Genomic DNA, 25,166 nt, shown 5'->3' on the forward strand with positions numbered 1-25,166 from the left:
TTGATGGAGCATACATGACTTCCGACAGAAACACAGATCAGCTCTGATGACGGTCCTTGTTAAATATTCGACCCACTTTGAAGAAGAAGGGGGGAAAACCCAACCACATGTTAAAGACAAGCTTTCTGAAAGCTGCCTTCTATCTTGCCCCCAAAGTGGACTGAGACAGGGAGTTTCCGGACCAGAGGGATGACCCCACGCCAACACACACACACCAGCACCGTCCCTGAGGGCCAGAGGCACACCCAGCACACCGTGAGGAAGTAGATGATAGAATGGGGGTGACCCCTACAATCTCCCTCCCCCGGGGCCCTCACCTGGGGCCCCTGGCTCCCAGCTGCCCTCGGAGGTGAGAGGGGGCGTCAGTTACTGGCCAAGGCCTCTGGGTGGCTCCACCTGCCCTAGGCTGGAAGGCTGTTCCCGCCCTGCCTGTTGCGCATTCCCCTCCTGGCTGGACTGTCCTTGTCCCCAGTGGGCTGCAGGAGCCAGGAGAGCCGGGGCTGAGGGCGCCTGGGCTTATCTGCTGGGTTCATCTTGACCTTCTGGTTCAAGGGTGCCAGGGAACCTAGAAGCCCCCTCTGTATTTCTGTGGGAGAAAGACGAGACTGTCCGCTCTTGTAAAGATTTACCGCCTCGGAAGCCCATGGGGCCAGTTGTACTCTGTCCTGCTGGGTCCCTGGGAGTCAGAATGGACCCGAGCACAGTGACTTGTCTGAGTTTCTCCATGTTGTTCTGGAAATAAGCTCTCGTGTGCGCAGAGAAGGGGTTCAAAGATCTGGAGGTCCGGGGGATCTGGGTAGAGTGGGGGGGCAGCTTAAAGACTTGCGAGTAGTGAGGGGGACCCAAGGCCCATGTTGGAGACCCTCCCCTGTGTTCCTCATCCCTGCCCCACCCCTCCAGCTGTTCAGTCTCCCACCCTTCACTGTGCAACGTGGCGCAAACCCCTCCCGTGCGCCCCTCCAGCGGGGTGGCCAAGCCTTGGACGCCGTGACGCCGGGCTGTTCAGCCGATGATGGGATGTTTTATTTCCCAGGACCGCGGTCTGGGATTCGTCTTCCCCAGCTGTCTGGAGTTCAATCCCTGGGGTGGTGAGAAGGCCCAGCACCTGGCTGAGTGTGCCAGGAAACCACATCTGCAGCCTGTGCCGCAGGCAGAGAGCCGCCATGGGGCCTGGCAGAGGGAGTGCGGTGAGTGGGTGGGGGGGTATGTGTCAGCTCCAGCAGGACCAGGGAGCCTCTCATCCCACTGGTACCCAGTGTCACAGGTCCAGAGCAGGGGACAAAGACCCCGGTTGGTCACAGAGTCACCCATGCAGAGCCTGGCAGCAGTTAATTGGGGTCTGCAAGGCCCTGGGAGGACGCCCCTGGCCCTCGGGGCCAGCACACCCGGTCAATTGGGATGGGTGGCCGGCCCAACGCCCTCCCACCCCGATTTCTCACCATCCCAATGCTTAAGCAGTGTACTGTGGAATTCTGTTTCCAGAGTGTGTTACGGGCCCTGCTGATCCTGCGGGCTGCGGCCTGACTGCTGGGATGTGAATGATGGCCCACTGAGGCTGGAAGAGACGGGGCCCACAGCCACTGGACTCCCACGAAGGGATCCAGTGCCCTCTCACGGGGCCCTGAAAGGTTCCCCTCACCAGTCATTCCTGATATCAGCCCCCCTTTTGCCTTCAGAGCCCACAGAACATTCTTTGAAGGGATCTACTAGCAGGGAGAGTGAGGGGCGGTGAGATGGGGTGGCCCCTGGGGGGCTGAAACTTGGGCTGGAGCACAGCTGGGCGGGTTGAGGATGGCACAGGGCCGGCAGTGTGGCTTTCTACTGTGAGTCGGACCGGACCAGACTCGATGGCACCTAAGCACAGGGAGGGACCCGGCCTGGGAGGCCGACATGTCCCTCTCTTCCCGCAAACCCCTTCCTCCTTGTCCTCCTAGTCCTCCTAATCCTCTTCCGCCAACGCCTGCCCACCGGCAGGGGGCGCGGCAGGCTTGAGAGCCAGGGTGGAGACCCTGCGGGGCAGTTGGGCAACCCTTCTGGGGGATGCTGGGGCCAGGGCAGACTCTCCATACAGGGAGGGAGTGTGGAGCCTTCTGGAACCTTCCAGGTCCCACCGCCTCCCGGATCCCCACCACCCCACCAAGCATCCTTGAATGTCTTCCAAACTCAGCCGTTCTCCCTTCCATGAGTGGGGAGGAGCACAGAGGGGCCCAGGCTCTCCCCTCTGCTGCTGCTGCTCAGCTCCGGGCCCCTCCCCTGGCCCCCGGCCCCCGCCTAGGGCCTCCCGCTTCCCCACTCCCTCCACCCAGCACCGCCAGCGTGGCAGCCCAGCCTGCTCAACCCCTGCGCTGAGTCTGCTAATTCAGAGTCTGTCCCAGGAGGCCCCCAGGACCTTGTCTCTGAGCCTGGCATCCTGACCCCTGAGCAGGGCAGCCCCATGGGCCCTCCGCCTCAGGGACAGCTGCTCCCCTCACTCTGCTGGGTGCCTGCGGGGCTCCCAGAATAGCTGGTCACGTCTGCACTCCGTTTGCCTTTCCTGCTGCCCAGAGGCCTCCCCTTCCCCTGCATGTAGCAAACTCATTTGAACCCTCCAAGGCCCATTCCCAAAGTCACCCACCCCGGAAAGCCTTCTAGGTCTTTGGGGCCCTGCCTAGGCCCTCAGGGCTCCCTCAGCAAGGCTACGGGGAGAGGCTCCTGCCACCACGGTCTGTCACTGGGTGGGGGGTGGGCTGGGGGCACAGGGGACCTAGGAGTTTTGTACTTCAGCTAGTCTGTCCGTCCGTCTGTGCTCTTCTCTGTAGCACTAACCTCCCTTTATATAGGCCTGGTCAAGTTCCATCACCCCTCCGAAATCAGGGTGCTGCATGCCCCTCAGAATCAAGGTTCTCAGCTCTCCCAGCCCAGGTCACCCCTAAAATACCACAGGGTGGGGGAGATCTCAGAGATGTAGAAAGAGGGGACCCAGCCGCTCCTATCTGTCTGTCTGTCTGTCCTGGGAGGACTATGGAGAAAGGCCTGGTTGCCCTCTAAGCTGGGCTGGACCCAGGTGAAGGAGGGGCTGGTGCTCTGAGTGGTGACAGTGCTGGAGGAGTGAGTACTCAGGGCAGGGGCAACAGTGGAACTCAGGGGCATGCGGAGGCCCAAGAGTGGCCAGCTAGGAGGCAGCGCAGAGACATTAGATTAAGGTGTCTGACAGGTATGAGCCACAGTGTCTGGGTCCACTGGGCTGTGGATGGCACTGTCCCCTCCCATGCTCCTAGCCTGGCCACCACAGGGGCAGTGTGCAGGAACGTAGCAACATCTGGGGCTCTTGTCACTTGTTCAGCAGTCACGGTCTTCAGACTTGCTAATTAGTCCTCACTCTCCACCCCAATGAGCCTGTCCCGATTACACGCGCCTTCCATGCTCAGCTGGGGTGGTGGTGGGAGTAGGGTAGGGGGGAGACACTTTCACGGCTCCTTCTCCAGAGGAAGAGGCACCCATAGATGTTTTCACAGACCAGGGGCCAGAGGAATAAACATTACAGCCCCCCTGTTTGCAAACCTCACCCTGCCAGCTTCTGTCTCCTTAACGAAGCCAGGCAGCCAGGACGGCAGACAGCCGTGGGCCTAGGAACAGCGGGCCATGGGCACCCTGGGCATGCCCAGGCCTGGCCCTGGACTCCTCGGCCAAGGGGGTCCTGCTCCAGGGGCCTTGTGGGATTGGGGGACCATTATCCCGAAGGGCAGAGGTATATTCCTAAGAGCAGGAAAGCCCACAGAGTACCTGATGGTAATCCCAGATCACCCTCCAGCTCCAGCCCCACGGTCTCTCCAGAATCCCTGAGGGAGACGGCCTTCCAATGGGGACCCTTAACCCCCTCTAAGAGCCCCTGTGGAGTTGAAAACACTGAGGTCTCCCAAAATGCCAAGCCCGGACTTTAGAGCTGAGGCATGCTGGGGTGGAGAGGTTCTTTGAGTGCTGGGACTTCACAGCTGAGGCTGGGAGGGAGGAAGGCTGGGGGGCTTCCTGGACTTCCTGTGAAACTAGCTTTGCCCTCCCAGAGAACCCAACCCCCAAACTCACTACCATCAGTCGATTTCCACTCACAGCGGCCTGACGGGACAGAGTAGAGGTGCCATGTGGGTTTCTAAGACTGTAACTCTTGACAGTGGGAAGCCTAGTCTTCCCCCTGGAGGAATAGACTTGTGGTTTCGAACTGCTGATCTTCCACTGGCAGCCCAACACATGACCACTGGGGAGAGCTGTTTATAGAGCACTCACTGTGTGCCCCTGTGGGACACTCTGCAGCTCACCGAGGGGGCCCCCCTAAACACCCCATGGAGAGAGGAGTCCTGTCCCAGCTCCTTAGAGGCCACCTAAGGGACCACTATTGGTTTCTCCCTATCCAGAGGAAAGACACGGAAAGAAAATCGAAGACGTGTGAGAAAAATGTGACCAATGGACTAATGGACCACGGGACTATCAGTGTCCACAACTCGGAGACCAGAAGAGCAAGAGGTGCCGCCTGGCGACCGTGACCCACTGCCCTGAAAAGGGATGGCATAGGAAGGAAGGCTCTAGAGAGAGTGTGGGGGAAAATAGCACACAGCTCGGATCACAAAAATGACCAAGCTTGCTGGTGGGATAGAAGCTGGTGGAACCCCTTAGACGCTAGCCCTTGATCGCCCATTCCAGTCTGGAAGTGAACTCTTTTACCCCCCACCCTCCCACCCCAACTCCCACCCCCGCTCGATTTCAGGCAAACAACAGACAGATCTATAAGATAACACCAGGGAGGTGTGCACCCACACCTTAGAATCATCAACCATTGGAGGCCAAAGGGCAGCATCTACCCAAGGACAAAGTTCGGAGGGTTAGGGAAGGGTGGCGTGGGTCGGGGGCAACGGGACACACAGGGCGGAAGTGTGAGCAGGGATGGCCCATTGAGGGGGTCGCAAAGTGGGGAGAAATTGTCGGACTTGAAACGGCTCTGCCCACGCTCCTGCACTCAGTTCACAGCCGGACGTTAACAAATGATGATAGGACTGGTCTAGGGATAGGCCCCAGTGGGAGCCACCGGAGTGGGCCGAAAGGACACCCATCCCTACGTCCCCTACTGGGGCCCGGGTTTAATATGGAGCTGTGGGTTCCAGCTGTGGGTGCTTGGTGGAGCGGGGGCTTCCTGGAGGAGGTGGCTCCCAGCATGGGGTAGATGTAGGGAGGTAGCAGGGGGGGGGGTTTCCAGTGAAGCCCCAGCAGAAGATAGGTAGGGGTGGGAAACATATGGCCATCCCGGACAGTGGCCTGCTCATGGGCAGTTGCGAAGACCTTGGAGTCCAGGAGGCAACTTTGGCCTTCCTGTTACAGGTGATGGGGAGCCAGTTACAGGTGACGGGGCCCAAAGGAGGCACCCTTGTGAATGTAGCCTCGATGTCACTAGGACGAACCCTTTACCTGGGCCACCAAGAGGCCCACAGGCACCCCGGCTCTCTTTAAACCAGCCAGTTCCAACTCATGGCAAGCCCATGTGGGCCAAGAAGGGCAGTCCCACAGGTGTCCCAGAATGGGGGGGGGGGGCAGAGCACTCTTCCGAGGAGCCTCTGGGCAGATTTGAACTGCCAACTTCCAGTTCACTGCCGAGCCATTACCCATCTGCCCTGTCCGGGAACGTCTGCGTCTCATTGTGATGAATTCGTGGATGACACAGCTTTAGTGACTGCCCCAGGACCAGCTCTAGCCCCAGAGATCAGGGTCCGGAGGGAAGCGGAGGGTCTGCCGAGGAGCAGAGAGCCCGCCAGATGTCCACTCACAGTCACTCAACAATGCTCCCCAGGGCCGACCTATGTGGCCCTGGCTGGGAGGAAGGTGAGCTACCAGCTTTGGCCTCAGCGCAGCCCCGCTCCTAGGCCCACGGGGGTGGGGGGAGATTGGCTGCTGATGCTTGAGGCGGAGCGAGAGGAGCCCTGGGTTACAGGAGCCATCGGATCGATGGGAAACCACTTTGGAAGTGACAAGTGTAATTAGCGTGCGCGCCTCCCCGCGAGGCAGTGGCTTCCTGCACTCCGCCCAGTGGCGGCTCCGTGGGCAGGGGCGCGTCCACGACGCCCCAGACACGCTGCTGCTGCCCCTGTCGCTGCTATGGAGGGGGGGGGGGGTGCGCGACTCAGACACACACACGCAGGAGATTCGATTACGGTGCCTGTTGTGTTCGGGGAGGTGTCAGTTCAAATCCTCATCTCCCCAGCAGACCTGGCGCCTGCAGAGATGAGGCATGTCCTTCTCATTTAATTAATCAATTAGCCACTCGGGGTTGTCTGCAGCCTCTGAGGCCGGACGCATCCTGGAGTCCCTCAGCTTTAACTGGACATCCACACGCAAACACCCCCGTTCCCCCCACACCGCACCTCCCCCCACCAATCCCGTGCATCCCCAGCCCTGTTCTAGCTGTCTTTTGCACACGAGCTATTGGAGGCGCACCTCGGACTCCTGTACCCCATAACCCCTCCACCCGCAGCCCAGATTCCACCCCTCATGCCCCAGGGCACCCATTTTGCCAGTCACTTCCAGAGCCCTGGTGGCAGGGGGTGGGGTGGGGCTCTCTTAACTGCTCTCTCCTCAGCTCGGTGGTTCTAGCCCGCCACCTCTCCGTGGAAAAAGGACGTGGCCACTGGCTTGTTCCCCGAAGCCCTGCAGTCCGGGAATGCTGTGGGGTGCCTCTCTCCCCAGTCCTCCTGGGTGGGGACTCAGGATGCACTGGGCAGCCTGAGTGGTCTCCCTGCAGCACTGGGGACCAATGGCCACGGCCCTCCTCCCTCTCTTTCCTGGGTTTATCCAGATGGGACTTTTCAGAAAGTTTCTGGGTATCAGGGGAGAAGGTGGGGGTGAGGGGCCTGAGAGAGGGCAGTGGTCTCCCCAGTAGCCTCCCCAGCTGTCCTCCTTGTCTTTTTGGCTATCTCCCACCTTTCCTAGTGAACTCTTCCTTGTTTCCCACACTGTCAATGCGGCTGCAGCACTAGGGGAAGGGGGTTTGCATCCCAGCCAGATCTCTTGACTCCCCCTCGCCTTAGGTCACCCCACCCAACACTTCCTGGGGTGGCAGTCCCCGGCCTTAAGCTCCCTCCCAGGGTCCAGCCACCATCCCTGCCCCTCAGACTTAGCACCCTCACACAAAGTGTCCTCTCCCCCCATAGACACCCCACCCTGCCTGCCGTCCTCCACCCACGGCCCCTCCGCCCTGCAGACCTCTTGGGCATCTCCTCAGGCTTTGGTGATCGTGGAGAGGCAGCTAAAAAGAGCAAGGCCATCCAGGAGATGGACACAGTGGCTGCAATGACAGGTCCCCACAAAACAGTGCTTCTCTCTGTTGTACCTGGGGTCATTACGGGCCAGGACTCAAGGGCAGCTCATACCAGTGATGACCACACCACGAGGACCTGCCATCTTTATGGAAATAAGCCCTGTTGTCACCGCACACGGGGAGGCACTCCGCTGCTAATGGAACTGTCAGCAGTCTCAACACCAGCCGCTCAGTAGGAGAAAAGGTCTGGCTAACTGCTCCCATAAAGGAGCCGTTTATGGGAGCATAAACTCCCAACTGGCTCGAGGAGGAATCAACTCAGGGACACACAAACCACAGGTCGTTCTCCCCTAGAGCCTCCTCGGGGTGCGTCTAATGTGCCAGCCCCTTTGGGTCACCAGCCAATCGCTTGCCCATCCTGCCAACAAGACGCCTTAGGACATACTGAGTCCTCAGCCCACACGGCCCCAGGTCACCCCTGGGCAGCACCATGGACTGGCTGCGAAGAGACTTAAGAAACCCAGCGCACCTTGACCCTGAGAAGAAACCAAGTCCAGATGACACCCTACAACCTGGTGGGAACTTGGAGACACTATATGCCGAGGGGACTGAGGTTAAGGGGTGACGGTTGTCAGATCTGTATGAAATCACAGGGTGAGGCAAAGGCATGGGAAATGGAGGACAGGGGTTGGCAAGAAGGGGGCAGGGGCCTCCGTTCCTGGAAAACCGGCACCAGCTAGAGGAGCTGGTTGTACGGCAGGACCAAGGAGCGTCGTGGAGCTGGAAGAAGCTGCGTTTCAGATCCTCCACGCACAGAGGAAGGACAGTCCGTTGTTGGGCAGTGGCAGCCCAACAACGGCTGAAGTTTTGGAAGTCGATCACCAGGCCTTTCTTCCAAAGCCCCTCTTGGTAGATTTGAACTGCCAGCGTTTCGGTTAGCAGCCAAGCTTGCGAATCATTTGCACGGGGCTGGAAACACTAGCTTCGCTGGATCGGTTCTCCACAGCTACTGTAACAAACTGCCACAAGCCACGTCTATTGTCCCCCCTCTTGTACAGACTGTCAGCTGGGGACCATCTTGACTCCTGGAGGTGGCCCACAATCCTGCTCCTGCTCCGACCCAATCCTCCTCATACTTCAGCTCTCTGCCTCTAGTCAGGGTGAGTTCTCTGCTTTTACGGCAGGATGGTGAGACTTCGACTCACATCCTGAGGACATGTTTCAGGAGGGACCAGTCCGGAAGGCGAAGGACACCATGGTTGGTAAAGAGAGGGGCAGTGACAAAGAGGGAGGCCCTTGATGAGATCGCGTTGTCACAGTGGCTGCAACAATGGGCTCAGAATGGCAACCATCGTGAGGCCGGCACAGGAGCCGGCATATTCTTGTTCTGTTATATATCAGGACCACCTCCGTGGCCCTAAACAACAGTTCATTTGACAGGGTAGGGTCCCACCCGGATAATCCAGAATCGTCTCCCGATATTACAGTCTGGGTGTGTGTGAGCCATTGATGCCCCTGGCTGCTTGACCCTGTGGCTGGAGGGTCAGGTCCCCGCAGCAGTACCTTAGATGGAAGACCTGGTGAGCGATGTCGGCATAAACCAGCCACAGAAAACCCGGAGGAGCTCCGTTCTACCCTGACACACAGGGTGGCCAGGAGTCAGGATGGGCTTCGCCTGAGTCTCTCGTCTGCTGACGTTTCCTGTGACATACCCACCAATCTTCCTCCGCTTCCTCATCTGTACACCAAGGATGGACGGTAAGCTCAGAGGCTGTCAGGTGAGGGCCAGACCGACAGCTGGATTAGCATGGCGACAGACAGACAGACACACAGCCCTTCCGCTCAAGTCCACTCCCCTCCCCACCTCGCAACAGAACCCCAGGGGATGGGACCAGTGGATGGGGACAGAGAACTCAGCCCAAGCCCCACCTCTGACCCAGGTGAGAACCCAGTCCAGGAGGAAGAGCTGGTGCAGGTGGGGAAAACAGGGTCCAGAGACCAGCAGGGCTTTGCTCAAGACCGGGGACCCTCCCTGGTGGGTGCCTCGCAGCCCCCAGCAGCTCTTCTGCATGGTTCTCAGTCTTGCTCCGGCTCCCACTGAGTTAAGCATCTCAGCTCAGATGGTGCCCGGAATGCCTCCCGCTGCTCAGTGGGAGTCCTTCCATACATGGGCTCCATGGGTGTGACCCATATGGTGCTCATTAGCCAGAGACCTGGCAGGGCTGCCCCGGAGAGGCCCTGGAGGGACAAGGGCCCCCTCCCCTACAAGCAAGCTCACCAGCACCGCACTCAGGCTGCACCCCACCCCCAGGTGTGAACATAACAACCTCAGCTGGAAACAAAGCAGAGCTGGAAGGCTGTACCCCTACATCCCAGCTCCTATCACTGAGCTGCTGCCAACCCCAGAACCAGGGGGGTCCAGGAGGATTGGGATTCAAATCAGGGCTCCGCCTGCTAGAGACTCTGCAGCCTGCCTCCCCTGACCATCTGTCTCCGAGGAGGAGGGTGCAGACATCTTGGTGGGGGCAGTCTGCCTGCCACATTGCCTGTGCCTCAGTTTCCTCATCTACAAAATGGAGCCAGGGTTTAGAACTGCCAGGGGACCCTCCCGATGCCCAGTGATGCCGGCTCCCCAACCACCAGGAGCTCAAGCATCCTCCTTTCTTTGCACAGTGGTTTCCCCCCCCCCCCACCCAGAAGCCCACCTATCAGATCTAGTGACCAGTTCCCACTGCCCTGATTCTCCTGGGTGTGGCTAGGGGCGTCCCAGAAGATCACAGGGAGGTTGGTGGAAAGCCAGGCCAGTCTCTGCCCTGGCTGAGGAGGGGAGGGGTCCCAGTGAGGACATTTGTGCACCTGCCACAGGTAGCACACTCAGACCAACCTCCCAGCCCCCTGAGAACTGAGTCAGTCTTTCTCTGAGTCTCCCCTGCAGTACCTGTAGCCTGGTCCCTCTGTTAGACTCGGAGAGAGAATTAACCATCCTGAGTGTACCATCTGTTTCCTGTGGGGACCCTCCTGAAACCATATGGGGGCTCCCTACTTCCTGATCCTGGTCTCTCTCTTAACCCTTGTTAACATGCTGGTTGAAGGCGGTGCCACGGCAGGGTGGAGGGGAGCTAGGAATGAATCCTGGGAGGTGCCCTGACCTATGGACCCCATTCTGGATCTGGGGTGCTGGCTACGATGGCTGAGGCAGCAAAGGGAGAGACTAGGCACCCCCCTCTGGCCAGCATGAGCATCCTCATGGCAGGGAGGAACCAGCTCAAGCCCTGGTGGGAGTGGGCCTGAGAGACCCCTCCCTGGTTCCTCCAATCAATGGGCCCTGTGGCTGGCTGTGGTCACGGAGGGGAGGGGAGGAGGAATTAAGTAAAATGCAATCAGAAAGTATTGGCCCTCCGAGAGAGGCAGAGAAAGGCTGGACAGAAAGGCAGCCAAAGGAGGTGTGGTGGAGGTGGGGGGGGGGCGCGAACCCTGGTGGGGAGCAATGGAGCCCAGTGTACAGAGCATTTTTGACCCCCCCTCCCCTGAAGTGCCCCCAGAGTGCTTCCTCATGGATTCCTGGGAGAGGTGGTATGATGATCCCATTCACAAATACTTAATGGGGATCCCTGTGAGTCAGTTCCTGGCTGGGCGCCTGGGACAGCAGGACAATTCAGGAAGGACTGGACACCTTTTCTCCCTCTTTCTGTCCTTTCTTTCTTCCACTCCTGCCTCTTTCCATCCTTCCCTTCTTACTCTTATCTTCCTCCCTTTAATCTCCCTCCCTCCCTCTCCCTCCTTCCTTCCCCCCCTTGCCTCCCGTAGTGCCTCCTCCTCTTCTTTATCCCTGCCACCTCTTCTCTTTCCCTTCCCCCTGCCTCCCCCCTCCCTCCATTCTCCATGCCTTACCCCTTCCCTTCATCCTTCATTCCCCCTCCCTCCTCCCCTGGGTCTGTGTCCCCCTTCATTCCCTCCATCTTTCTTTTTTCCTTTCACCTCTTCTCTTTCCCACCCCTCCTCCTCCTCTGCCTACTCTCCTTACTTCCTCCCTCTCTCTGGTCCCCCCCCCCGCCCCCACTTCCTTCTGTCCTGCTCATCTTCCCTCCCTCCTGCTAGGCTTTAAGCAGGTGTCCCCTGCACAGAAGGGCCCAGTGATCCCTCTCCTGGATCCTGCCCTGCAAACTAGAGTAGTTTGTGTGGGGGTGGGATGGGATGGGGGTGGATCTGGGGGGTACCCTGCCTGCAGGTGGAGAGGGTGAGAGCTGGGCAGGGGCAGCTCAAAGGCCTCGGCATGGCTCAGGCAGAGGTGGGGGGCATGACCTGGGGGGCGGGGCACTGGATTCCCACCAGGGTAGGCAGCACTTCAGAATCATAAAGACTAAAGGAGACCCACCACCACTACCTCACACATACCCAAGCCCAGCCCACAACCCCACTCTTGTGTAGTTCGGGGGTCTGCAGGCTTTGCAGCTGACCCTCAGATGGACTGCTTTGAAGAAAGGCGGGATCCCTCCGGCGACTTCCTACAACCAATCTCTGCAGTTGCCCACAGCCCCATCCTTCTTTGCTACTAGTGTGCTGTGTGACCTGCAGACAGTGGCTCAGCCTTTCTGAGCATATGAGCAAGCACCGCGGCTGCCTGGAAGGCAGATGGAGGGGGAATGCAGCTGCAAAAGGGGTGACATTTCTGAGCAAGGATCAAATGGAGGCTCCTGTGAGCTGCCCAAGAGCTCTGCTGCTCACCGAAAGGATGGCTGTTCTAGCCCCCCAGGCACTCCGTGGGAGGTAGACCAGGCAGTCACCTGGGGGGACCATCTGGGGGCAGTTCTACTGCGTCCCACATAGTCACTAAGAGTTGGAATCTGTTTGGAGACAGTGGGGCTGGTCAGAGATTTGACCACAAAAGTCTGAATGCCAAGCCACTCCGGTGGTGTTGAGGGCCTGGGGTCAGCGTGGGCCAGGTGTCCCCCTGCCCCCACCCCCAGCTGGAGCTCCGCTGCAGATGGCTAGGTAGGGCCTCAGGAGGCCCAGCGTCACCATAGGAACCGTAGATCGCAGCTGAGAAGAGGACCTGGCGCTGGTGGAGGTGGGCAGGGGGCGGGGTGCAGGGGCTGGTGCTGGCTGGGGTCTTATCACAGCTACGCCCTACATTCCTCAGCCACGGAACTGGGGGGCTCCAGAGTCAAAGGCACGGCTGCAAAACTGAGCACCCTCGCTCTGGGAACCGTGTGTGTGTGTGTGTGTGTGTGTGTGTGTGTGTGTGTGTTAGGGGGCAGGGGGCGCAAACCTCAGGAGCCTCCAGATCAGAATGGGGGAGGCTATGGGGCGGAGAGGGCCAAGCGAGTGACGGGGGGCCAGTTGCTAGGACACCAAATCCTCCCCAGGGGCCCCGAATAGCCCTCAGAGAACACTTTGTGCCCATTCATTCATTTATTCATTAATTCACTTAATCCACAAGTATCCCATGGGCAGTGCGGCAGGCCCCTGAGCTGGCGGGCAGGCAGTGGGCTGAGCAGGCTGCCCCTAGCCATGGGCTCAGACACTCCCAGGGAGCCATAACACCTCAGAAGGGGTGTGTGTAGAGGGCCAGGTGGCCGAGGACTCCCTCCCTGTGTCCTGGGCAGCAGAGGTGGCGAGAACTGGCAGCCACGCAAGAGGGCACCCATGCACAGTCCTCCCCACCTTCCTATTCTGAAGGCCCCCAGTGCCCAGAACACAAGGATGTCCTGCTGGCCTGGGGTGACCATCGGAGACACAAGCGCTCCCTTATGCCTTGAAGCTGAAACTTGGCTTCCACTGGAGAGGAGGGCCTTCACCAACTGCTGTCCCCATCCTCGGGCTCCGCACAGACATGGAGGGTGGGGGCCTGGCTACCTGGGTGCCCCAGAAGATCTCTTCATCTTGGAGCACAGACATTGCCCTGTCTCCCCAGGATCAGGCAGTGCTCTGCATGTGTTCTGGTCACCTGGACCCCTGAGGGTGGGCAGTGAGTGGACACAGCTTGGTTTCTAAGATGGGATGTCAAGTCCAGACCCAGCCTTTGAATAAAGCAATCCCTGGGGGAGGAGGGACTCCTGCTGTCCAGAGGGAGACCATAGGTGAGGCTCTCCAGAGATTCACATCCAATGGGGTGAAAGTTGTGTCCAGTTTTTCTGAGCTCCATCAGCCTCCTTCACTCGTGCGTTCACACACACACACACACACACACACACACTCAACACACACTCGCTCTTCTGCCTTCAGGCTTTGGTACCAACTGCGGGGAAGGTCCTCCCAATACCTGTGTCACCCAGAGAACTCCTACACATCCATGCAGGTCTCAGGACACCCTCTTCAGAAAATGCTCCCCCCCCATCCAGCAACACACCCCTGAATCTCTATGCCAGGCTGTCACTGGTGTCAAGTCTCTCCCAGAATTCCAGCGTGAGACACCCTTTTTACCACAGCAGAACCCCACATGCATTAGCCGTGAAGCCACCGGCAGGCTGGTGGAAGCTGGCATTTAAAGGGGTGGGGTGGGGAGCCACCCCCCCCCCCCCATTGACAGAAGACTAACTTTCCGCCAAAGCCCATGGCCACAGTGCAGGTGCTACAAAGAACTTAGTTGCCCCCCTCCTGGGCATAGGAGTGGGCGAGATGAGAGCAGCTAGAGCCCTTCCAGAGACCCCCAGCAGGCCCCGCCATAGATGACTCAGGGGTGCCCTTTAAGAGGATGATTTTATCGGTGATGTGGACAATTAGACTCGTGAGCGTGTTCCGTTCATTGATGCTGATGGTGAGGACTGAAGTGCCAAGGGGCTATTTTTGAATCCTACTGATGACGAAGAGTCAGCTCTGTTTGGGGGAGAGGTGAGACCCCAGAGGGGCCAAGGCTGCATATGGATCCAAATAATGAGCCTCAACGCCATAGCCAGCTTTGTTTCTTTTGCCCGCGTCACCCCAGAACGCAGGCGGCAGGTTGGGGGAGTCTGGTTGCATGTCAGGGCCTTGGGTCCACGTGCGGCTCTGCATCCCCTGCCACTACAGGGCCCTGGAGGAGTGGGAGGGGGCTGTCACGTGTCTCTCTAGCTGGCATACACGAGGAGAGACCAGGGCAGGGTGCATTCACCACGAGGCCAAGCTTGCCCTGATGGCAAAACCACTTCAGACTGAAGAGGCACCTCTGATTGATCCTGAAACCATCCTGTTCCTTCTGCAGCCTAAATGTGTGGTGAGCCTCCCCCTCCCCCTGTGCTAGCCCCCACCCCTTTGGGGACGAAAAGAGAATGTTCCCCTCACAAAGGTTCTCCCCACTGGGGCAGTTGTGCCAGGAGAGTTTATTTGATAACCCCTTCCCACTCTGCCGGGTGTAGACCTCTTCTCCTGCCCAAGAAGGGGGCAGGGGGCTGAGCTACTGGGAACAGGGTCCTGCCATTCTCCTCCAGGGCAGTTTCGTTGCTGCCACCACCCTGGCTGCCTGAGCATGTCGCTTGGCAATTGAGTTCAGAGAGGACGTGGGTGGTGGGTGGGCTCAAGTTTGAATCCCAGCTCCACTCTGCAGTCACCCCTTGGAAATTGGCTTTGCAATTCCGACCTGGTGGGAATCAGAGGACGCTGGTTGGGAGTGGGGATGGGGAGAGAAAAGGCAGCTCATGCCCACCGATAAACCCCCACCTTGCCCCAAACAGAGTCCTTTTTGTCTTAGAGCCGCCCTTTAGGACAGGGCAGAACTGCTCCTGAGTATGGGCTTCCAAGTCTGTTGCTCTTGACAGGAATAAAATCTCACATTTCTCCCACAGGTTGCCTGGTGGCTTTGAACTGCTGACCTTAAAGTTAGCAGTCCAACACATAACCTACTCTGCCACCAGGGCTCCTTCTACCTCACCCAGGGACTGAAATAGCCTTCATGAGGATAAGGGGGCTCTAAGTAGCTGAAAGCGGACACTCAAGGGAAATCTCTCGCTGGGAGGGAGGGTGGAATAGGAGGGGGAAGTGGGGATGAAGGCACAGGGCCCCTTGAGTGTTTGTTGTGCCTCTGTTTCACCATCTGTACAATGGCCTGCTAGGATGCGTTCAGAAGACATGCTCCAGGGACAGGACCCAGACTGGCCAGAAAACAAGACACCAGATGCAGAATTCTCAGGTGTGGGTGTGGGGCACCCCCGGAGCTGTCCCAGCTGCACTTCCCCAGAGGAAATTACATTTTAATCAAAAAGCAAGTGATCTTTGTGACTGAAGGGAGGGGGGGAGGAGCGGGGGCTGGGGGAGTGTCTCTGTACCAGGTGGGGTGTGTGACAAAAGGAGCAGAGTGGGGAGGGGTAAGGGATGGAGGGAAATCTTCCTTGGGATCCTTCTGTAAATAGTCCTCCAGCGCCAGCATCAGCACCTTTGCTGCCCCAAGCCCAGTGGACTAGGGGACTCTGGACAGAGAGAAGCTTGCTGTGTGGGCTTTGGCAGGAGGGATAGAACCCAGACCCCCTGCTACCTGCTTTCCCACCTGCCTCCTGTGCTGTGGCCTTAAGCTATCTGGCTCCCTGAGGAGAAGAGGAGGTGCGGCTAGAGTGGGGGCCATCCTGAGTCAGCCTCAGCCCAGCCTCCCCACCCCCAGGGCTTGCTTGCAAACAACAGACGGAGCCAACCCCCAGGGGCCAGACTGGCATTTTCCTGCGCTCTGTCTGTGCAGCCCGGAGCCTGTTCCTCACCGCCCAGGTTCAGTCTCAGTGTCTGGAGCCGCAGGGAAACTCAGACTCATGATCAGGATGGGGAGCAAGCCTGCAGCAACCCCCCCCCCCGCCTCCCTCCACCCCCCCCACCACCACGGCTGCTCCTCAGGGACAAAGGACAAAGGCCCCAGCTGGGAAGGAGTGTCATCTCCCCTCCCCGAGGCTCTGCAGGAGTGGGTCAGGCAGGCTTCAGACGCTGTCCTTGTCTGCCTAGGAACCCCCAGCTTTCTGCGGGGACAGGAGTGGCATCTCATATCTGTTGATGGACGGGTGTAGAGAGGGCCGGGCTGGAGGTGGGTAGAGAGCAGGTGCCTGGCACCACGAGTGCCCTTTCAGCTTAAGTCTGTGACATTTGGACATTGGCTCCTTTGGATGAGAATGATACTCCCCACCCCACCCCACCCCACCCCACCCCACCCCACCCCCGCTGCACTTTTCTAGGGAAGAGATCTAAATGGGGACCCTCCAGGGCTCCTGGGGCTCCTTTGTGTGGCTACAGCCTGCCCCCATGATGGCTTTCTCTCCACCCCCAACCCCCGTGGGGCAGCCCAGTCTGAAAATGCCCCCCTTCCCCTGGCTTCTAGCTGAGGACCCAGACCTTCCCGGGATAAATTTGGAGACTGAAGTCAGGGCTCACGAGGGGCGGGGGGGAAATGGCAGGGCTGGCCGGGCTGTCTCACGCGATGGGCAGGTGTGTCCCCAGCTGGCCTGAGTCAGATTAATTGGCCTCCAGGAGAGGGTCCTCTCCACTCCCCAAACTCCCCTCCTAGATGTAGGTATAGAGGGGCAGGGTCCCTCCCTACCAGCCTCATGGAGAAGGAGGGTCCATGAACTTGGTGGGTGCTCATTCCTGGCACCTGGTATCTACATGCCAATTAGCTAAGCAAATTATGCATACACAATGAATCCATCCGAAGTATCTGTGCTCCATCCCCCTTACATGGTAATCCTCTTCCCTTCCTGCCTGCTCCCTTCTATCTTCCCAGTTCTCCAGGTAGAAGAGTGGGGGCGAGGGGGGGGGGCGGGATAGCAGGCTAAGTGCGGGGTCTGTTTGTCCACAACTGGGCTCTTAAGTTCTGGCTGGGGGCTTCAGGAAGAATGTGCGACAGGCCGACAGGCCGGCATGCCCCTCCCTGCATCCCTGTGAGCTCTCTGTGTGTGTGTGTGTGTGTGTGTGTGTGTGTGTGTGTGTGTGTGTGTGTGTGTGAGCACTCACTCGTGGTGTCTATGGGCAGAGGTGGAGTCAAGCCCGTGTGTATCTGTGTGTGTGTGTGTACATGCTTGTTGGGTGACTATATATAGGTGTGCGTTTGTAAGTATGTGGCTAAGAGTTCGTGAATCGTGACTGAGGGACTGGGCATGTGTGGCTGTGAGTGGTCTGTGAAGTCTTGGTCGTGTGCAAGTATGTACCTAAATCCACACTACATGCACACACACGTTTGTGTACGTATGTGTGTGCTTCCCTGGGCTGACAGCTCGCAACATACATCTGTGTGTGCTTGTGTCTGGGCCTGGGCCCGGCTGTGGGAAGAGAGGCTTTCCTGGGTGTGTGTCCCTGCCCTGGGTCTTCCCGGCTGTTTCTGTCATGCCCACCGTGATTCAGCTCGAATGTTAGTGTGTGAAGGCTGCAGCGTGTGTGTGTGTGTGTGTGTGTGTGTGTGTATGCAGCAGTGAGCATGTTGGAATGTGTGTCGGGTGTGTGTGCATACGTGGTGCAGTGCGTGTGTTGAGGTGTGTGTTATGTTGAAATGTGCGTTGGAGTGTGTGTTGGAGTGTGAGTGTCGGAGAGTGTGTGCGTTGTAGTGTGTCGGAGTGTGAGTGTCGGAGTGTGTGCTGCAGTGTGTGCGTGTGCTGCAGTGTGTGCGTATGTGTTGCTACAAGTGTGTGCGTGTCTCTCTGATCTCTGTGGCGTAGGACGTGGGCAGGAAGGCCTTTCCAAAGTGGTTTTCTGGGCACCCGTGCATTTGTGTGTGTGTCCCACGTCCTTCTGGGGTATGCGCGTGGTTTTCGGGGTGTGTGGTAGCTGACCTGTATACTGGGACCTTTGAAGGAAGGGTCGGGGGTCGGATTCTGGCTTCTAAGGGCCGCCTGCGTCTTCTTGGGGTCCCCGCCAGGCCATGGTGGCTTCCGGAGACCTGTCCGGCCAGTGTGCGCAGCTTCTGTCACGGTGTGCGGGGTACCTGTGCCCGTGTGCCAAGTGTGCCCCGCGTGCGCCAGTGGCTTCCGGACGCCGCAGCGGTGGGGGGGCCAGCGAGGGGAGGGGGTCGCGGGGACTGGCCGGCGCCGCCCCGTGCGCGGGGGCGGGGGCGGGGGCGGGGGGCGGTACGAAAAGGGCTGCGCGGCGGCGGCGGCGGCACTCGGCGGCACGGAGAGCGCAGCGCGCGGCCGGGTGCAGCCCTGGCTTTTCCCTCGCAGCGCGCCCGCGCCCCTTTCCGCGTCCGCAACCAGAAGCCCAGCGCGGCTCCCGGAGCCGGACCTGTGCCCGTGCCACTCCCGGGACCGCGCCCTCGGCCGCCCCGCGATGATCGCGATCGCAGCCCTCCTGCGCGTCCTCCTGCTCCTGCTGGCCTTCGGCCACAGCACCCATGGTGAGCCCCCTCCCCGGCGGCCCGGCTCGCGCCCCCTCTGGGGAAGCCTGCGACGCCTTCCCCTTGGCCGCCGGCGCCCCGCTCGCCCCGTCCCGCGCGCGCCCCGATTCCCACCCGTCCCGCCTAACCCTAAGCCCCTCACTGCGCCCACCTCAGCCTCCTGCCACCCTTGCATGCTGAGCCCAGACTGGGGTCCCGGGGTGGCCTGGGGCAGGGGAGGCGTGGGACCCCGTCCCTTCCCGCCCCGCAGAAGTGGCACTTGAAGGGGTGTTGGTGCGCTGGGAGAGGAGGTTTGGAGAAACCAGGTGATGTGGAGTGTCTTCTGTAAAAATGCTGCTTAGGGGTGCAACTTGGGGGGTGTTTCTGGGTCTTCGTCTGGAAACAGGTCTCAGGGGGGCGGCGGGGGAGCTGACTTTGTCATGGTAGCCCCAGATTCCCAACCCAGAGCCCAGCCCGAGCCCCTCCTGCGTGGCGTTTCTCTAGGTGAGGGGCTGCGACAAGACACTTCTGTCTGCAGAGGCCATCCATCTCTGCCAGTGGAGAGCATTGCCCCCTCCCCGAGGTGCCCCTCGCCCCCACCTTGTCTGTGGCTATCAGGACTGCGTAGGGGCCAGAGGGAAAGAGCGATCTGTGAGGGTGCGCATAGTAGGCACCTACTAATCAGTGTCAGAATCGAACTATTAGATTCAGCCTGCTCTGTAAAACCCTTGCGTCTTCATAACGTGGAGAATCAGGGGTCCAGTAAACTGTGGGGGGGGGAGATAGGGGAGATAACATTCAAAACAGCCCCCCCAAAACCCAGACACCTCATTCTCCAGCCCGCCAGGTGAGCTGTCTGGGTTTCTCAGAGCCCAAAGTCTCAAATTCTGCCCTCCAGGTGAAGCTCATTGACCAAAGATGAGGTTTGGCTAAAAGCCCGTGGGGCAAATCTTGGCCCCCCCACAGCCCCCCACTCCTGCTTTTCTTCATTGGGGGGCTGGAGGGCTTGGATTTTCTTTGGGGGAGAAAGGTGTCTGTCTGTGTGCCTTGTTTTTGAGAACCAAGGCGTGTACTGTGGTCATGTTATCACCAGAGCCACAGCCGACCTACTGTGTAAGTGCCTACTGGGTGCCAGGTGGGTCTCCCTGCCACTCTCTGGCCCCCTTGAGGACGGCTATGGGCTGTTAGGGTGGAAGCTGGCTTCGCCCTGGTGTCGGGGGTATTGGGGTGAATTGCGTAACCTTTGTGTATCTCAGGTGCTGCTAACTGCTCCCCGGCCTGCCACCCTGTCCACGGAACCTGCATGGAGAACAACATCTGCAGGTGATGGGGGGACCCCCAAGAGGAAGGGGACCAGAGCATAATCCTGAGGGGGGGTCTCAGTGTCAGGAAAAAAAAGCGTGGGAGCATGCCCACTGGGCTGCGGCAAACAGCCACCTGTGCCTGCAGGAGACGGGAGGGGGTGCGGGCTAGCGGGGGCGGAAGCAGGGGGGGGCAGAGTGAGGCCCCCGTTAGATAAGACCATTGCACCACTGCGGCAAGCTGAGAAGTGACGCAGATCTCAGGGACCCTGCGTATCTCACCATGTCCTCTCTTTAAGCGTCTTTATTCAGGTGCTGGAGAGCTGCCTCCCTGGACCCTGGCCTGACACCACACAAAGACCCCCACTGGGTTCTGTGGAGAGCCCACTCGAGCCCCCCTCACATATCCCCGTCTTTCTTCCTTGCAGATGCCAGCCTGGCTGGCAAGGCCCTCTCTGTGACCACTGCGTGCCCTTTCCCGGCTGCGTCAATGGCGTCTGCTTTGAACCCTGGCAATGCATTTGCGATGAAGGCTGGGAGGGACACTTCTGCCACATCGGTGGGCACAGCCCCTGCCCCCTGCCCTCTCCCCTGCTTCCCCCTCATGGCCCCACACCCCTGCCTCCCACCCAAGGACCCCCTCCCAGCCACGGTGGAGTCCCATCTCTCTGTCCTAATGAGCACGCATGGGCTTTAGAGATGCTTGTCCAAGCCAGAACCACCTCCTGGGCAGTGACTGTCTCTGATCTTGCTCCACCAGCCCCCAGAGCCAGGAGGGTGGGACCACCAGTCCTGGCTTTGGGAACTGAGAGAGCACTTAGTATTCTAGGACTTAGAGGAGGCAGTAAGTCGAGGGGGGGGGATCAGGGAGTTGCAGGGCCAGCAGGAGACCAACGGCAGAGGGTTAGGCCCCTCTTAATTTCATTCATTAATGCCATCTTAGGCCTCCTTTTTTCCTGGGCAGTTAAGTGTTGCCTGGCCTTGCTGCGTCACACATGGACTCATTTCCATGTGGGAATACAAGCCCCAAAGCCCCCCCAGGGGGGGGCATCAGTTGCAGAGGCAGTTGCTGAGCTCTGGATCCACCCCCCTCCCCATTAGCAAAGCCCACCCAAAGATGCCCTGAGGGTGTTGACCGATGAGGGGGATAGTCTTGAAGGTATCAGCGGGAACTCTCAGGTCGGAGGCAGTTGCTTCTGCCACTTCCCTGTTGGCCTCCTGTAAATTGTCGTCGGACAGTGAGACGGCCTTAGGACAGACAGGGAAACTGAGGCTCAGAGGGGAGAGAATCTGCTCAGAGACACATGAAAAGTCCATTCATCCCCTGGAGAAAACTGGAGAAGACCTTGTTCTTGCCCTTGACTCTCAGGGACCAGGTTGCCCTGTATGGGGTTGTTTGGGTCCTGAGAGCCCCCGCTGCCCCTCCCAGCTGTGTCCCTGAAGCAGCACCAGAGCCGTACTTGGGGTGGGGCTTGGGGGTGGCACCTACAGCCCACCCTCTGGTCTGGAACCCCCAGAACACCCTACTGGGATTTTCCAGACAAAAGTCAGCCCTCGGGAGGGAGAGGGCTCCTTAGACTGAAGGCTGCCAAGCTTGGGGTAGCTGAGAGGTCTGGACTTGTAGATAAGGGGTGGCTGGGGAGGAGTTCGGTGGTCCTGGCTGGCTGGGGGTGGGGGTCAAGTCTTTAGATTCCTGCTGTCCGGTGACTGCGGCTGCCAGCGGCATCATCCCGCAAGGAGGGGCAGGCTTTATTTTTGTGCGTCACTGGCTCCTCACCGCAGTGCAGCCCTCCCTCCCTCCTCCTCCCCTGCCCCCCTCCCCCCCCCTTGCAGCTCAGAGGGGGAAGTTGGAACAAGGGTGGTCTTAGCCCAGGGAACCTGGGCAGCTGGGCTCAGAAAACCAAAGCTATGAGTCCCCCTCCCCGTAGGGAGCCCCTCCTGTGTAAGTGGGGAGACTGAGGCACAACATGGGGAGCCGTGTGGGGGGACTGGCGACTCCACAGTTCTCTTTGTTCAGCTCCTCCGGGAGAGAATAATGAAGTGTGCCTGACAGAGGGGCCAGCCAGCTCAGAAAGGTCCCCTGCAGATGGGGCCGCTCAGTCGTTCTTAGCTCCTGGCTTTCAACAGACCCCTTTAGGCGAGACCCTGGGAGTGGGCAGGAGGGCAGGGTGGACAGTGCCAACCAGGTCGGGAGTTTGATTTCTGACTGGGGTGGGTCTTCGAGTTAATTGCCCTCCTGGTCTCCCCTCGGTGACAGCCGTTGATGGGCGGAGGGGGGGCTGAGGGAAGCTAGGTCTTTTCTCCTTGGCCCTCCCTGAGGTCAAGAGAACATTTTTCTGACCTGGTGGCATCTGGGGGGTGGTTCTGGGTAGGGGCAGGAGGTCTGTTGGACTTCGGTGGCCAGTGTCCTGGGTGACTATTACCAGCGCCCCCACCCCCACCCACTCCTCACCTATGCAGCTCTCCTGCCTGCCCCCTCTGAGCTTCCCTGGAGTTAGGCGTGACAAGGTGGTCTGGTTTTCTCACCCCTGCCCCCCCAGATGTTCGCCCTTGCATCTCGAACCCTTGCGCCAACAACTCGACCTGCATGAACCTGGATATGGGCGGCTACAAGTGCTCCTGTGCCCCAGGGTTCACGGGCCCCAACTGCCAGGAGAAGAAGGCTGGGCCCTGCAAGACCAATGGGTAAATATTGTTCCCTGTGCGTGCGTGCTTGTGGCCAGTGAGTGTTGCCCTCTGCCCCTCCTTGGGCACCCCCTCCCCACTAGATACAAGACGAAGCAGGTGCTGCCGCCGCCACCGCCGTTGCCGGGGGGGCCCCATGGGGGACCCCCTCCCGATTCAGGGGCTCCCTGGATGCGTGTCAAATCCACATCTCTTCCGAGGCCCGTGCATTCCGTGATGGTCCACGTTCTGGTGTGTTGGAAGGGCAGTAGCTTAGGAGGATTGGGAGGGGGCACAGCTAGGAGTGTCCCCAAACTGGGTGGGCTGGGGGGTGGTGGGGGGAGTCAGAATTCAGGAAAGTTCTTTGTGAACACCCTCAGCCCCCACTACCACCACCAGATTAATTTTTTGGGGGGGGTGATGGTGAGCTGGGGAGCTAGCTGCCAGACTAAGGAAGTAGGGGGACAGAGTCGTGGCTAGCATGGGGAGGCAGGGAGCCGGCAGGCAGCAAAGATGGGGCACAAAGGCCGTGGAGGGGGGATGGATCACTGGCCCAGCCTCAGCATACAGGGGTGGCAGAAAGGACCCCCGCCTGCAGTCAGGCAGCCTGGCGGAACCAAGGGCCTGGGACTCCGTGTCCAGTGCCACTCATTAGTAGAGTGCGTTGGGATGACCGGCTGGGCCCCGGCATTTCTTCAGAGCCAGCCTTGCCCCATTGGCTTGTTTATCGCCCCTTCCTCCCGGGGTTAGTGGCATTGATCAGATGACAAAGGGCCTGCTCCTTTAAAAGCACTTAGATTAAATACTCCTGTGTTCTGCTTGGAGCAAAGGCTTCGGTCTGCAAACCTCAGCTTCTTAAATGGCCCCCGCTATGAAGCCCCCCCCCCCCCCAGCAGCCTTGGCTGGAGTCCGCAAAGACCATGGTAGCAGCAGTGGCAGTGGTCTCATCATCCAGGGGGGTCTCGCACAATAGCCTGAGGGGGCCCACTCCACAGCGAGCAACCAAAATAAAACTCGAACAGAGGGGAGGGTACTAGTGGCGGGGCTGGGGGGGGCATGAATGAGGCCCCTCATCCACCAGCCCCCATCATTCAGTCATTCATGCACCCTACCCCAGCCTCAGTTCCCCCATCTATCCAGGTTGGAGCCGCGCAGGAGTGAAATCAATTAGACCCCCTGTTGAGGGGGGTCAGGCAGCGGTGTTCCTGGCTGGCAACACGAGGGGGTGAGAACCCCTCCCGACCTGCCTGCCGTCCTAGCCCAGCCCCGAGGGCCTGTGACCTGTCCTGTTGTGTTACAGTTCCCCCTGCCAGCACGGAGGCACCTGCGTGGACGATGAGGGCCGGGCCTCCCATGCCTCCTGCCTGTGCCCCCCTGGCTTCTCAGGCATCTTCTGCGAGATTATGGCCAACAGCTGCACCCCCAACCCGTGCCAGCACAACGGGGTCTGCACCGACATCGGGGGCGACTTCCGCTGCCGATGCCCGGCCGGCTTCATCGACAAGACCTGCAGCCGCCAGGTGACCACCTGCGCCAGCAACCCCTGCCAGAACGGAGCCACCTGCCTGCAGCATGGCCAGGTGAGCTACGAGTGTCTGTGCCGGCCCGAGTTCACAGGTCCCACCTGCGCCAAGCGCCGGGGGCCGGGCAGCCAGCAGGTCACCCGTGTGCCCCCGGGCTACGGGCTGACCTACCGCCTGACCCCCGGGGTGCACGAGCTGCCAGTGCAGCAGCCCGAACACCGCGTCCTGAAGGTGGCCATGAAGGAGCTCAACAAGAGCCCACCTCTGTTCACCGAGGGCCAGGCCATCTGCTTCACCATCCTGGGCGTGCTGACCAGCCTGGTGGTGCTGGCCACCGTGGGCGTGATCTTCATCAACAAGTGCGAGACCTGGGTGTCCAACCTGCGCTACCACCACATGCTGCGCAAGAAGAAGAACCTGCTGCTGCACTACAACAGCGGGGAGGAGCTGGCGGTCAACATCATCTTCCCCGAGAAGATCGACATGACCACCTTCAACAAGGAGGAGGCCGGCGAGGAAGAGGAGATCTAAGCTGCATGCCCGCGGGCCCCTCTATATTCTCGGGGTTCCGCAGATCTCACGCCATGCGGTCTGTCCTAATCTTTGTGGTGGAATTTGCTATGCTCTGTGTTGAATCTGGCGAACGCTACGCTTACATATATTGTCTTTGTGTGGCTGTGTGACAAAACGCAATGCCTGGCAACAGCCCCCTTTACGCGCTCGCTCGCGCGCTCTCTCTCTCTCTACCCCCTTTAATGCATGCGATATAAACAAACAATAAGAAATTAATCTTTAAACCAAGTCAAGATATAAGTATGTTATTCTAAAACGTTAAGTGACAAAAAATATTCAAAAAACCTTACTAGAAAAAAACATGGCAACAGAACCGGGATTCGGTGCCGACGTCCCCCTCGGGGGGCCTCGGCCACAGGGTCCTCGTGAAACCGCTACGAGTGCTGTACACGACCACTCACTGTGAAAGGGCTAACGTCTCTTTCGTTCGTTAATTCTCACACGCCACACCTGACTCGCACTCAATCCACTCCTCAGCAATGCCTCCCGTAGACCTTTGTTGGTTCGAGACTTGCAGAGTGCAGCGGCAGTGTGCTAGGCAGAGAGAGCACCCCACCAACTCCCAGTCTGGTTCGTTG

General features: G+C 59.4%; 1 protein-coding gene across 1 annotated transcript; it reads left to right on the top strand.

Annotated features, from left to right (window-relative positions):
- The first annotated feature begins 18,393 nt into the window (after nucleotides 1-18,393).
- On the top strand, nucleotides 18,394-24,785 carry DLK1 (delta like non-canonical Notch ligand 1). The gene is made up of 5 exons (XM_075531341.1): nucleotides 18,394-18,548; nucleotides 19,784-19,850; nucleotides 20,257-20,387; nucleotides 22,369-22,513; nucleotides 23,793-24,785. Exons 1-5 carry the CDS (start codon nucleotides 18,482-18,484, stop codon nucleotides 24,544-24,546), a joined length of 1,164 nt encoding a protein of 387 aa, XP_075387456.1. The 5' UTR covers nucleotides 18,394-18,481; the 3' UTR covers nucleotides 24,547-24,785.
- The last annotated feature ends 381 nt before the right edge of the window (nucleotides 24,786-25,166 follow it).

Source organism: Tenrec ecaudatus, chromosome 14 (genome assembly GCF_050624435.1).
Source record: "Tenrec ecaudatus isolate mTenEca1 chromosome 14, mTenEca1.hap1, whole genome shotgun sequence".
Taxonomy (NCBI): Eukaryota; Metazoa; Chordata; class Mammalia; order Afrosoricida; family Tenrecidae; genus Tenrec; species Tenrec ecaudatus.